Raw genomic sequence first — 13,881 nt, 5'->3', positions numbered from 1 at the left:
TCTAAGATGGCGGATTGTGGTTACCAAAAACAGTCAAAACAGTTATCAATATAGGTATTAATTGAAACGGTGTGGTCAGCAGATATCGAAAATTGATGATTGAGGCTACTTTGAAACCAAAAATGGCGGTTCCCGGTAACCACAAAACAGTGAAAACTATCATCGATATGTTTGTTTGCGTTCAATTTTACACTCAAGGCTCCATCGATTAACTTTTCTTTTGATTTTTTAAGTAAATATATGTATAAAACTACCCTAAAATTTTGGGTTTGATTTTAAACATTATAAGAAAATTGGCATGACGTTTTCGGTGTCGCAATAATTTCGTGTTCGCCCTTTATATGAAAGACTGTCTTCTGGAGATAGCATAGCATAGCATAGCAAAAACGACCGCACTTATCATGAGGTGAAAGGCTGTGTTCTGGAGATGGCGGTAATTGATAATTGAAGCCAATCGAAATCCAAGATGGCGGCTTCAGGTAATTACAAAACAGTGACAATCACCATCAATATGGGTATCATTTGAAAGGCGCTGGTCAGTAGATAGCGGAGATTGTTGCTCGAAGCCATTTTGAAATCTAAGATGGTGGTGGTTGGGTACCACAAAACATTGAAAATTACTATCATTATTACTTGGAAGGGGCTGAACAGTAGATGACCGAATGTGACTACTGAGACCATTTTGAAATCCAAGATGGCGGCTTCCGGTTATCTCAAAACAGGAAAAACAACTATCGGTATGGGTATCATTTAAAAGGGTCAGCAGATGATGGAAGTGGAGGTTTGAGACCATTTTGAAATCCAACATTGTGGCTTTAGTTTCCACAAAACAGCGAAAGCCACCATTTATATGGGTATGATTTGAAAGGATGGCGGCAATTGTCTGACATGGTTTCGATAATGAACAAAACAGTAACTAGACATAATGTGGAATTGTTACAATATATTGTAATGCAATAGGAAAACTTTTCTTGTACATATTAAGAATATAAAGTTTAATAATTCTATTGCTATTATTTGTATATTTGCATGCCTTATGGAAATGATAGCAATAGAAATAATTAGCTTCATGTCCTAAATATTTACAAAGGAGAAGGTCCTAGTAAATTATAATATATTTCAACAATTCCACATAATGTCCACATAATGTCTGTTACTATTTTGTTCATTGGTGAAACCATGTCAGATATTGTTTGTTTAACATTCGAACCATCAACATGCACAATATCACATATGGTTACAGTGCTGTATATTGTTTCACTATAATTTAACCATTCAATTCGTAATTGCTCTTAGGGATATTGTAGAACTATATACATTCAATTTCGAGCGCTCGGTCAAGACACAAGTGTTTTATTGCCAGTCCGCGCAGTGTGTAGCGACAAAGAGTAGTGCTAATCCGCGTTCAAGGTTATCTTGTGCACTCTCCGGACTAAAGACAAAAAGTGTTTAAATCTGTTACAGGCATCGCGAGTTTTGGCGGATCGGTATTCCACCGTGACAGAAATATCGAAAATTTGCCCTGAAAAGCTTCGGTTGGATGTAAACAGTTTAAATCAGGCAAATGATATTGCTGGCTACGGCCCTTTTACGAAGGAGTACTAAGTGTATATTCCAGCTAACAGGGTTGAAGTCTGTGGGGTCCTTTCCGATTCGAGTCTGAGTTGCGAGGACCTACTGAAATATGGGACTGGCTGTTTCAAAGACCCCATGCTTAAACTAGTGAAGATACTGGAGTGCAAACGAACCCTCTACGTGCCTCTACGAACATCTATCTTGTCTACTGACGAAGGCGACTGTGATGAACCCCATGAGGGAACATCCTCTGCTGTGCCTAGAAGCAATAGAAAAAGGAGGAACATTTCCGCTCCCAAGCTTCGTCGCAAAGGCTAAAAGGTGTTTCTTCATGCCCCCCCCCCCGTAAAATCACTACTCACGGAAGTACTGGTGCAAAACCGAAGCAAGTTGCTCCCGGTCTCAGTAACCTGAGCTCAGAAAAGGAGTTCCCAGCACTTCCAGGTTCATGAAAAACCTAAAGTGTTCCCATAGCCATAGCTAGAGAAAGAAACCCTCTCCTCGACACCAAGCATTGAAGTTATCGCTTGCCAAACCAGAATTAAAGACCTTTGCATTGCTTCCACCTACATCCCCCCTAGAGCCTCAGTTAGCCACCGACGGCTTTGCGATATTGCGGAACTCCTCCCTGCACCGAGGCTAGTTTTAGGTGACTTCAACTCCCACAGTACGGCATGGGGTTGCCTTCATGACGATAATCGATCTACCTTATTTCATGAGCTTTGCGACAACTTCAATATGACCATTTTGAATACGGATGAAATGACACGGATTCCGGCCCCTCCAGCGCGTCCGAGTGTCTTAGGGTGCTTACAGAGTGGCGGCGAGAAACTGAGTTGGGGCTTGAACAGACATTAGAATGCAAGATGCGAGAAATCTGCTTGCTGCAAACCAAGTGGATGATGTCAGAGTGAAAGCCGAGCGGATCTGCGCCGACTGCCCGGTTTTACTCTGACAGGCTTCATTTGATATGCCGCAAGCAGGTTTCTCGCATCTCGCATCCTACTGTCAGTACCAGTCCCTGCTCAGCTTCTCGCCGCCACTCTGTAAGCACCCTTAGACCTGTCCCTCTGCTCGACATCGCTTCGGTTAGATTACATGTTGAAGGTAGTCTCTGATCCCCACGGCAGTGACCATCTGCCAATCGTAATTAATATTGCTAACGGCTCAGGGCCACCGAATACAATCAATGTTTCGTATGCCCTCACACGAAATATTGATTGGAAGAGCCACGCGTCCGCGATATCCGGCAAAATCGAGTCCACTCAAGAGCTTCCTCCGGAAGAAGAGTACGGGTTCCTCGCTGGCTTGATTCTCGATACCGCGATTCAAGCTCAGACTAAACGCTTACCAGACGCGAACTTTCGCGGACGTCCTCCCAATCCATGGGGGACAAAGAGTGCTCAGACGTGTACGCGGAGAAGGCCACCGCGTATAAGACCGTCCGGCACGACGGGCTACCACCCAGCTGCCGATAGTACGCGATGGCGGAAACGCGCATGAAGAGTTTGATGAAAGCCAAAACACGTACCTACTGGCGCCGGTTCGTCGACGGGCTAACGAGAGAAACATTGATGAGCACTCTTTGGGGCACGGCCCGTCATTTACGAAACCGAAACAGTACTAACGAGAGCGTGGGATATTTAAACCGTTAGATATTCGATTTCGCCAAGGTTTGTCCTAATTCCACCCGGAACAGAAGATCCACCGCGTCGTGCCCCTCACGATAGCGCGAATGAAACACCTTTTTCGATGGTGGAGCTGTCACTTACTCTCTTGTCTTGTGATAATAAAGTCTCATCGCCAGACATAATCAAATGCAACTAGTTTAAGTATCTGCCAGACTCTGCCAAGAGACGCTTGTTGAATTTATTTAAAAAGTTTCTTGAGGATAACATTGTCAAAATTGGAGGCAAGTGAAGGTCATCGCCATCCAAAAATCTGGAAAACCAGCTTCCGATCACAATTCGTATCGACCGATTGTAATGCTGTCTTGTATTCGGAAGTTGTTCGAGAAAATGATCCTATCTCGCCTCATCAATTAGGACGAAGAGAATGGCTTACTGTCAGATATAAAAGTCGAGCTCAATTCTCATACCCGATTTAGGCCCTTGTACTTCGATTATGTGGCACAAAACATCAGCTCTTCTTCATATTGTCAGAATCGTGTCAATCTTTCTCATGCTTCTGATTCAACTGTAATCTTCGACACATCCGGGCAAGATGAGTTTCGAGGAATCCCGGATCACACACGACCGCAAGTGATACCAAACATTTTTGTTGTGTTCTGAGAAGTCGACTTCAATAAGATGTTTTACACCGACGGGTCAAGTCTCCACGGTTCCACTGGCTTCGGTATATTCAATCAAAACCTTATCAAAGCCTAGTTCAAACTCATTGATCCTGCGTCAGTTTACGTCGCAGAACTTGCTACCCTCTAGTATATCCTTGGCATTATTGATAGTTTGCCCATCGATCATTACTTTATTGTTGCGAATAGCCTCAGCTTATCCCACCGGAAGTCGCGCAAATGGCCCACTGAACGAGCAACCGCTGGTGCGTTAAGACGATTTCACTAGATTTTCAGAGCAGCGGGCACTCAGTGCACTACCGCGACTTCCGGAAGGTTAATAGAGGCTTTTCGTTCGGTGAAAGCTAGGAAACACATTTTCTATTTCCTGGGCAAAATATGGGAGCTTTTGCGTTCTTTATCTGTAGGATCGTACAAGATAACCTTAATCTGGATCCCCTTGCATTGCTCCATTCCGGGTAATGAAGAAGCGGACTCTTTAGCTAAGGCGGGCTTTAGAAGGTAATATCTACGAAAGATCAAGCTGCTCCAATGAATTTTTCAATATCTTTCGTCAGAGGACGCTAGAAAGTTGGCAGACAAGCAATGAAGAGTTAGGACGGTGGCTGGATTCTATCATCCCGAAGGTGTCAACGAAACCTTGGTTTAGAGGAATGAATGTAGGTCGCGACTTCATTCGTGTGATGCCTCTGTTCATGTCACATCACTACACATTAGATGCTCATCCGACGTGTTAGGCTCGCAAATAGTGATATCTGTACACATGCGCAACTCAGTGTGTTGCCGATCCGCAACTAAGCCGTACATCGAAATCGTTCGGAGGAGCCCCTGCCGGTTCGAGGAGGACAACCCTACGTCATGATGTTCCCTGATGAAGGCCGTCCAAATCTGCAACCGATGCCATGTATCTACCGTCGGCTTGAAACTGAAAGTTAATATTTTTCTCCCTGTCATCATTGTCCACCGTCCACCAGAAATTTTCACGTCACAAGTCAAAATATTATTTTTTGGCACATGTTTGAACACAGTATGCAGCACAGAAAATTCAAATAGATGTATTCAATTCTGAGTGCACTCAAAAACTAGCTTAGGGGCCGTGCACTAATTACGTAAGGCTTTTTTAGAACGTTTCAACCTCCCCCTCCCCCCGATAAGTGTTCGTAAGTTTTTTTTGAACTCCCCCTCCCCCCTACGTAAGATCTTATCATGATTTTCGTAATTAAAAAATCATTTTGAATTAATTAAATATTAAGATTGCGAAAACGATACTTATAGAATTATTATAAGAAAATTTATGACAAAATTTAACTGTAGTCATCAGCAGTAATTTAAGTTGCATCTTAATTTTTCTCAGTAGAAATTTCAGAATAACTGTTGGGAGATATTCAGAAACTCTGGCTTGGTCCACATAGTCTGTTCCGCTATATTCCACTTCGTTTGAATCTATTTCCTTGTGATGTAAAACCTCTTCTGGCGTGAATATATTCTGAGTTCCAACTGTGACGCTTATCATACGCGTAGCTCCGACATGGCCATCTTCGAATTTTCTTGAAGTCAAATGCAGTTCACACTCTGGAAATATTCGGTCTACAAGATCTTTGACAATCACATGATAGAACATTTCCCGGATACCTAGCGGAAGCGAAAATTCAACAAAATTCCATAACTAATTTAGCAATTATATCCTTCCGCAAAACACTTCAATTCGAGGTCCGCCCGTCCTTAACCATTATGTACAATATGTGCTCGTTTTGGATATACATCATGTTTATGGCAGAAATAAGAAATAGTATCATTTTCTAATGAAAAGAATATTTTCCTTATTGATTTCATTTTTCATACTTGTTTTATGATATTACGTAAGAAAGGACAAACCCTCCATCCCCCTTAGATAAGAATTTTTAAGATTTTTTGAAACTCCCCCTCCCCCCATATTCCCTTTTCGTAATTAGTGTATGGCCCCTTATTTTTCGATGTAATGTTATGATCTGTTATAGCATCCTTAGTTTTTTACCTATCAACATTTTTTTTACAAACATTAGCTCGTTTCGCGGCCTTCATCCCTTGATAAATTTCCTATAAAATTTTTCCATTGATTTATTTTTAGGTGATAACGGGCAACTCTTGGAAGAATTATTTTGTGAAAGTCGATTTCCCCATAGCAAGGTATACTTTAAACCGTGGGCGCAAAAATATAGTTTCACTGATCGAGCTTAGAGTTTGCACAGTTGTTCTAGGCCCCAAATGGAATCCAGAAAGTTGCGAGGAGAAAAATGTTATTATTTCATATGATCGCCCCCTCTAACACTTACCTCTTTAGATAATCGCCAATTTCAATATCAATAATTCATAATATCAAAAATCTACAGCAATTTGTTCTTAGAAGTATTTCTGAAAAATTCGTATGAAAATATCAAAAATTTATCGCGATATGGCTGAATTATATAAACGTTCAAAACCTAACCAAAACGTTGTTCTATACGTTAAATAATGGAGCAGTTTGTTTTGGGTTAGAATGACTAATGACAGATACTGCTCTTGGATCAAAACAGTATAGGTCATCTGCTGACTATCCTTTTTTGAGTGATTTAGAACCAAATTTAAATAATTCTAGAGAAAATTTTCAATAGGACGTAAGTAACAATGAGAGATTCTCTTTGAGGTCTTTCTCTTCTGTTCATTACTCGGCCATTTCAACATTTACTACTCTACTCTTTGCATAATATTGTAGTAAAAACCGTCGGCTTTCGATATGTACTGGAAAATTATAAACAAAGAGAGGCTCTCAATGTTACTTACGTTCTATTGAAAATTTTCTCTAGAATTGAACAATTTAAAAAATAAGTGTGAAGTAATGCAGAAATTAAAACAAATGAATATAATAAAATTAAAAGCGTGGTACTTTTAAAAACAGTTTCAGAATAAGATTGCTCTGCTGTTGGATCTATTGACCGATTAGCGATCAAAAATAACGTTCAAACTTAGGCCGAAAGTGTTAATTAAAACGTCATACACAATGAACAATCAAATTAGAATATTCACAAACTCAACGATGTTCCAGTGCTAGAAGAAAATTGAAATACAAACGAAACGGACGAACATCAACACTCAAACAATAACCAGCGGCGGAAGCCAATGGGGATACAGTTAGCAGCGGCAGACGGAAATAAGAGAGAAACTTAGAGTATGACATAGAACCTAGATTTGGCACTGAAAATCCACGTGTTTTCTCGATCGTCTGCTCAACGATGCTGCCTGTGGTGGCGATGGCTGGAAAGAATGGTTGCCGCTGAGTTGAAGATTCAGCCATTATAGCCGGGGTACTCTTGGCAGCCATTCGCGCATCCTGTGGAGATTTCGGAACTTCCACCACCGTGGCTGACCCGGACGGAGGTTCCGTGGTTGCCCGTTCCTGGTGATCCTGATCGAGGTCGATTAGCTGTTCGCGGGATGTACCGACCGGTTCCGAGCAGTGGATGTTCTGCACCGAAACGGAAGTTGGTTTGAGACCCTTCAGATTGGAACCCAGCGCGGAGGTTAGGGAGAGAGCATTCATCGATGAAGACATACTGAAAGCTGGTTTGCTAGAGGCACCACGTTCGACATCGACTGCGGGAGCGATTGCTGAAAGGGAAGCGGAAGCGGACTGTTCAGCTACGGCCGCTTCGTCTTCAGAATGTAAGGTATTGATGTAGCTGTCGAGTGAGGCTAGATAATTACCGAATGCTACGTTGCGTCGTAGGTTGGCGTTCGCGTCGACGCTGGAGGAACCGTTGGTTGTGGCGCTTGCACCGGAACTACCGCTCGATCCGCTCACTGTCGATAGGGTCGTTGCGAATGCTTGCCGTGGAAGACTGTTGTAGTGTATGTCCACTCGCTGCCGGTAGGATGCTGGTGGGGTCTGAAATTGAAGGCGAGGATTATTAAGGACAAACACTGAAATGCCGTCAATTATTATACTTTTGGCGTGCTTGGACTAGGTAAGTTTGTAACGACTTGCTGCGGTAGACTGCCGTGGCTTCCATGATGCAGCGGTGACGAGTTGATCGAGTTTCCCGGTGTGGACGTCACCATTCGGCCGATACCAAGCATCGGCGTCGCTCGTCGGATGATACTCGCTGTGATGTTGTTGTTGTTGAGGGTGCTACTGCTTAGGAGGGTTCCGTTGCTAAGTGTACCACTGCCGTTTACCAGACTAGAGCGCAGTTCTAGGTTTTCGCGTTCCAGGGCCGCTTGCTGCAGTTTTAGCTCACTCATGGCTGACATCAGTTCTAGCTTTTGGGTTTCCAGCGACGAGCGGGAAAGCATTTCCTTTGGGAGGGAGAGTTAACATGGTATAGTTTAGAATAGCGATTGTGGAGTGTGTATGAAGATTGGAGAGTTTTTGTTAGTAAAGATATGAAGATGGTATGCTATTTAGCTAATAGTGCATGTAAGCGGAAGCAGCGTTATGTGCAGCATGTTAGAGCGACATCTTACTAATTCTACAAACTAAATAAACTATTACGGAAAGCGAAAAATTGCGTCAAAAATAAATCCACAGTGCTTTTAATTACAGCTCGTCGCTCCCTACTTCTTGTGTGCCATCAGAGAGTGATGACATTGGCGTTCTCATTCCAACCATTTCTGGTCTTATTTCCCGCATCAAAAATGTCCCCGGTAATTACAGTGAATTTAAAGAAAAGTCAAAACAACCCGGGAAATCACAACAGAGCTGCAAATGTCCACGCCGACAACAGTGTGGCCGGTCATCAAAAAAGCAACGGACGCCGCTCTGAGAGGGACCATTTTTTTCGCATTAGAAAAGACAACCCAAGCCGGAAAAGCTAAACTGTTTCGCTCTGCATTGTGATGATGGTGGTAACGGTGATGATGAACCAATCAACATCCTTTCCATCCATCTAGCAGTGAGAGCTGAGACGTGCTGCTCCAGAGAACTTTAAACCGCAAAAAAACAGAAATCTAGGCTTATAAAAAAATTACTATCAAATTGGTATATCACAAAAAACAGACACCCGCTCTAATAAAAAAGTTTACAATATTGTTCAAATGTGAACACTAGAGCCGCCATATCGCCTTATCACAACCAGAAAAATTTCTGATTGCTTATATTCAATCACAGATGAAAAGCAAACAAAAGGAGTTTGGTTTGATATCCTTAATCTAATATCTAACCTCAACCGGTTTTTTGAAATGCAAAATGTTTTGTTTTCTTCACGAAATTTTTCGGCGCCATTTCTTTTTTAACGGGAATAGTAAGGTTTATGTGATTAGCTGTCAATTCAATCAAACTCAGTGGCGCACCTGGTGGTGATATCTCAATTACTTTTTAATATACAAAACTTTTTACAAAACTTTAACGCTCAAGATGGATGTCTGTTTTCTGCGTCTATACCACAGAGTACAGACATACATATAAGTTAGAACCTCTTTCCCCGGAAAATACTATGTAAACATTAGAATAAAAATACATTATACATCCATTGGAATCAGTTTTGCACCCGTGAATCACCATTGTATCCAAGTTTGCACGCAATGCCCGTACATCGATTAGTGGCCGATCACAGCGCCAGCTAGCGGCAAGTTACTACTTCCTGATACCAGTTACAAATGACAGTTATATTTCTAACACACAGCAAAAACTTTGTTTGTATCTCAGTCGTTTACCTGCTTAGTATCAATCATTGGTGTAATGTTTTCCTAATGTATTTTAGTCACTCAGTTTATTTGAAACTGCCGATGCAGGTGTTTACACACATTTTAGATACGAACGCAAACGTCTGTTATCTGTGTTTAAACCTTTTCCGATTCTATAAAAGGATCTCTTACGAAACATAATCAGGTCAGCTTGGTAAAACGGTAAACCGATTCTTCTAACCTTTTTTCGATGAAAGCAACGTCAGCAGTATGCGGGATGTCATCTGCTTGTTTGCATTTGTTTGGGTATCTTTTTTAAAGGGCGTATTAAAATTCTGCGGTTAGGATTATCCCTGATTTTTACATTCCTTCCGTCTGCGTTCATTTGGGGGAACTGTAATTTCACAGCATTTTTTTTATTTCAATTTCTGGTAGGTTGAAGGAAAATATCTGCAGGCATGTTTGAACAGGCATGTTCTTTTGATTTTTATTCTTCTGCGGCTGTGTGTTTGAGACTGAGACACGGATCGGGTGTAATTTAGAATTCATCCCCATTACACGGAAGTGCTTGTTCTCATGATGGCCAGTCCGGTGGCAATTTAAAGGGTTGATGACTTTTGCTCAAATGGTTGCCCATCGAGAGAACATTTTCACTGGGTAGATTATCTGAATAAGTATAACGACTTGTTACTGAGTAAAAATTTCTGAAGTGGCCCCCCCCATTTTTCACAAAGTGGTGAATTTCGCAAAACATGTTTTAATTTTATTGTTTAGGTACCCCTAAACATCTTCGTGAAATATTTTGTTGTTATTCGAAATATTTCGAATAGTTTTAGTTAATTGAAAATTTATACACCTTTTTATTATAATATTTTTTACAGCCGAAGCTTAATTTCGAATTGCACCAAACTTCACTGGTGGTTTAACAAATGTTTAGTCTTGAAAATGTCGAAAAAAGTTTTAACAAATGTTAACTATTTCTAATATTTTTTTAACAATTTTTCATAAAAATGCAGTTTTAAATGGTTTCTTCACGCGATATTCATACCGTTTAAGTTGTAAAATGTTGTATATATTATCAGCTTTCAATTTAAAGAAAAACATTTTTGAGCAAACATAAGGTTTTTAAAATATTTGATATTTTGTGATACCCGGCACGCGAAAAACAACGCGCGAGCGAAACAGTCGCTGGTCGCCACGGCACGCTTGGACCAACATTGCACTAGCGAACCTGCCGTACGCTCCGCGACACGTTTAGACAAGTATAAAAGTTGGCAAATGGCGTGTGGCGGACTTAAGCGCGATTCAGACGATTCATCAGCTTCCGTCAACGTCAACGGAACGTCACCGTTCCGTCAGGATAAGTTAAATACTTTCTCTTGCGTCCGTTCACACATGCCGTACGTCAAAACGTTCCGTGCCGTTGATGTTGTGTGTGAATGCCTCCATTTAACTGCATGTAACTTATCCTGACGGAACGGTGACGTTCCGTTGACGTTGACGGAAGCTGATGTATCGTCTGAATCGTCCTTTAATCAATCAGTTTTAGGAGACCAGTTGGTGCGATTATACTTGATACATACATACTGTTTATATTGTTTGTACATACTGTTTATTACTGCATCGTTTTCGTTTGTTGAATTAAGTTATAGTTCTATGGTTGATAGGTCACCTGGAAGAGTGCAGTAATTCTTTGCATAAAATAAAAAAACATAACCATTGTGCGAGGGAAAATCTTTCCGTTGATACGTATAAATTAAAATAAATAAAATTTGGATTGCAAATATGCAATCGAATTGATATTTACATATGCTAAAGAAATGGTTGTTCTCCCGTGAGCAAGAACAGATTTTCAATGAAGCAATAAATAAACTATCGCGTATATAGCTAGTTTGTGCTGATTATACATTATACTGTTTGTACAATTATAATAAAATGACAATGGTTTGATTGGACGAATAGTTATTTCAAAAAAATTGATTCTCTATTTTGCACTATGAAATTCGCGCTTCTCAACAACAAAAAAACTTTTCCTGGAAATGCAATAACAATTGATGAAGGTAAATTAGATGGTAAATTTTCAGATGACACAGGATGTGTTACACTGGGTATTATCGGTAAGACTATCGCAACGAAACTCATTCTCTAGCTTTGCATTTGATGTAGTCAGAGTCGTGGCGAGCTCCCACCGACTCGCTCATGCGATGTTTGTCCAAGCGTGCCGTGGCGACCAGCGACTGTTTCGCTCGCGCGTTGTTTTTCGCATGCCGGGTAACACAAAAAATCAAATATTTTAAAAACCTTATGTTTGCTCAAATTTTTTTTTCTTGGAATTGAAAGCTGATAATATATGCAACATTTTACAACTTAAACGGTATGAATATCGCATGAAGAAACCATTTAAAACAGTATTTTTTTGAAAAATTGTTTAAAAAATAGTAGAAATAGTTAACATTTGTTAAAACTTTTTTCAACATTTTCAAGACTAAACATTTGTTAAATCACCAGTGAAGTTTGGTGCAATTCGAAATTAAGCTTTGGCTGTAAAAAATATTATAATAAAAAGGTGTATAAATTTTCAATTAACTAAAACTATTAGAAATATTTCGAATAACGACAAAATATTTCACGAAGATGTTTAGGGGTACTTAAACAATAAAATTAAAACATGTTTTGCAAATTTCACCACTTTGAGAAAAATGGGGGGGCCACTTCAGAAATTTTTACTCACTGGATTAGAAAATGTTTATATACTTCGCAATTGTGCCATTGAGCCATATGCTGTTCTTGGTCTTTTCCGAATCAGCTTATGTCAAAGATATGTAGGTGAACTTTAAGTTTTAACTTATTTGTACGTAAAATTATATTTAAAATTTAATTGATTTGATAACATCTCCCGCATAAACGAGAACAATAAATGAATTATTTGTACTATAGTTTTTTCACAATATGACATACTGTGATTTGACAATAAACACGCCACACCATAAATTGTTTCCGTCATTTGGGGTATTGTTTTCAGCCGGATAACAATCTGGGGAATATGGCGTTAGGTTATGTTAAAATAACGACGATGTTTTCGAACATTTTTTTCCGTGGACTATATATGTACAATACCACAAATAGTCCTTAGTTCCAAGTTTCTACTATTTCTCGTATAGTTCAAACATAGTTTTCTAGCGAAATACTATATAAATAAAAACGTATAAATCAACGGTAGGATTTTGACGAACAATATTGGAAATAGTTGTAGTATGTTTTTTGTTATTATACTGGCCATGTCCACCATCAGGAATCAGGAATCAGAATATATTGGCTCAAATGGCACGTTCCCCGTACATAGTCGGGGATTTGTGCCTTGCCGTGTGTTTTCATCATTTCCTGAGCGGAAGGAAAGGACAAGGACGTGTGGGGAAGTAGAATTGGAAGGGTGGGAAAATAACAGCACAAAACAAAAATAAACAACAGGTAAGTTAAACTCACAAGTAGTTCAACTTGCCTGCGAATAAGCCTAAAGCTCTTTACCACATTGGATAAGAAACTTTAGTATGTCTCTGAGTTTCAGTCGACCAAACATGGTTTCGTCAATATAAGGACGGCTGTAGACTCAAAATCGCAATTGCGCTACCGCTGGACAGTTGCATATCAGATGATATGAGGTTCCGTAGTCGGATTCACAAAGATTACATGAAAAAGACTCAGCGCGCTGAATAGTTGCCATGTGATAATTGAGTTTGCAGTGGCTGGTTAAAGCCCTGGTCAGCATGCCGCAGTGGAGCTTCGAAAAATGTAAGAGATTTTTCGAAACCACTGGGCATGGTTGTTCTAGAAACGCCTTTGTTTGGCGACACGTTTGTAGATTTCTCCAATAATTGCGGTGCTCGGACGAAGCCCAGGACCGTATTTTTTCCCGTATCCAACTTGTCGAAATTGGCAGCGCGGGCTCAGGACCAACGAAGTCAATCGCTGAACCTGCCCTGGCCAATTCGTCAGCCCATTCATTTCCAGTAATACCGCAATGTCCGGGCACCCAGACAAGGTAGATAGTGTTGACAATGCTTAGTTCTTCGATTTGGGTCCGGCACGCGATCACTAGCTTGGACCGAGATTTGTCTGAGCTAAGGGCCTTGATTGCAGCCTGACTATCGGAGCAGAAGTTTATAACTCTGCCGGACAAACTCAGTTGAAGGGCCGATTGCTCCCCGCACATAATCGCAAAGATTTCTGCTTGGAATACAGTACAGTATCTACCTAGTGAGTGAGATTGTTCCAATCTAATTTCACGACAGTAGACACCAGCACCAGCACGTCCCTCCATCAGAGAACCGTCAGTGTAACAGACTACTTGCGTTTGTTGT

At 40.6% G+C, this 13,881-nt stretch overlaps 1 protein-coding gene across 8 annotated transcripts in view; it reads right to left on the bottom strand.

Annotated features, from left to right (window-relative positions):
* The window catches only part of LOC131691471 (liprin-beta-1), a 151,435-nt gene that overhangs the window by 18,531 nt on the left and 119,023 nt on the right, over positions 1-13,881 (bottom strand). For 7 of the 8 annotated variants that reach the window (XM_058977885.1, XM_058977891.1, XM_058977888.1 and 4 more), the window contains 3 exons: positions 7,847-8,197; positions 7,607-7,787; positions 7,085-7,510 (listed from right to left, as the gene is read on the bottom strand). In XM_058977885.1, the coding sequence (XP_058833868.1) occupies positions 7,085-7,510; positions 7,607-7,787; positions 7,847-8,197 (958 nt within the window). The remainder of the gene's footprint in view (positions 1-7,084; positions 7,511-7,606; positions 7,788-7,846; positions 8,198-13,881) is intronic. The other variant, XM_058977893.1, reaches the window with a different exon arrangement.

This window comes from Topomyia yanbarensis, chromosome 3 (assembly GCF_030247195.1).
Source record: "Topomyia yanbarensis strain Yona2022 chromosome 3, ASM3024719v1, whole genome shotgun sequence".
NCBI classification, from domain to species: domain Eukaryota; kingdom Metazoa; phylum Arthropoda; class Insecta; order Diptera; family Culicidae; genus Topomyia; species Topomyia yanbarensis.
Note: the sequence above shows the minus strand (reverse complement) of the source record. Positions and strands in the feature narration are given on the sequence as shown.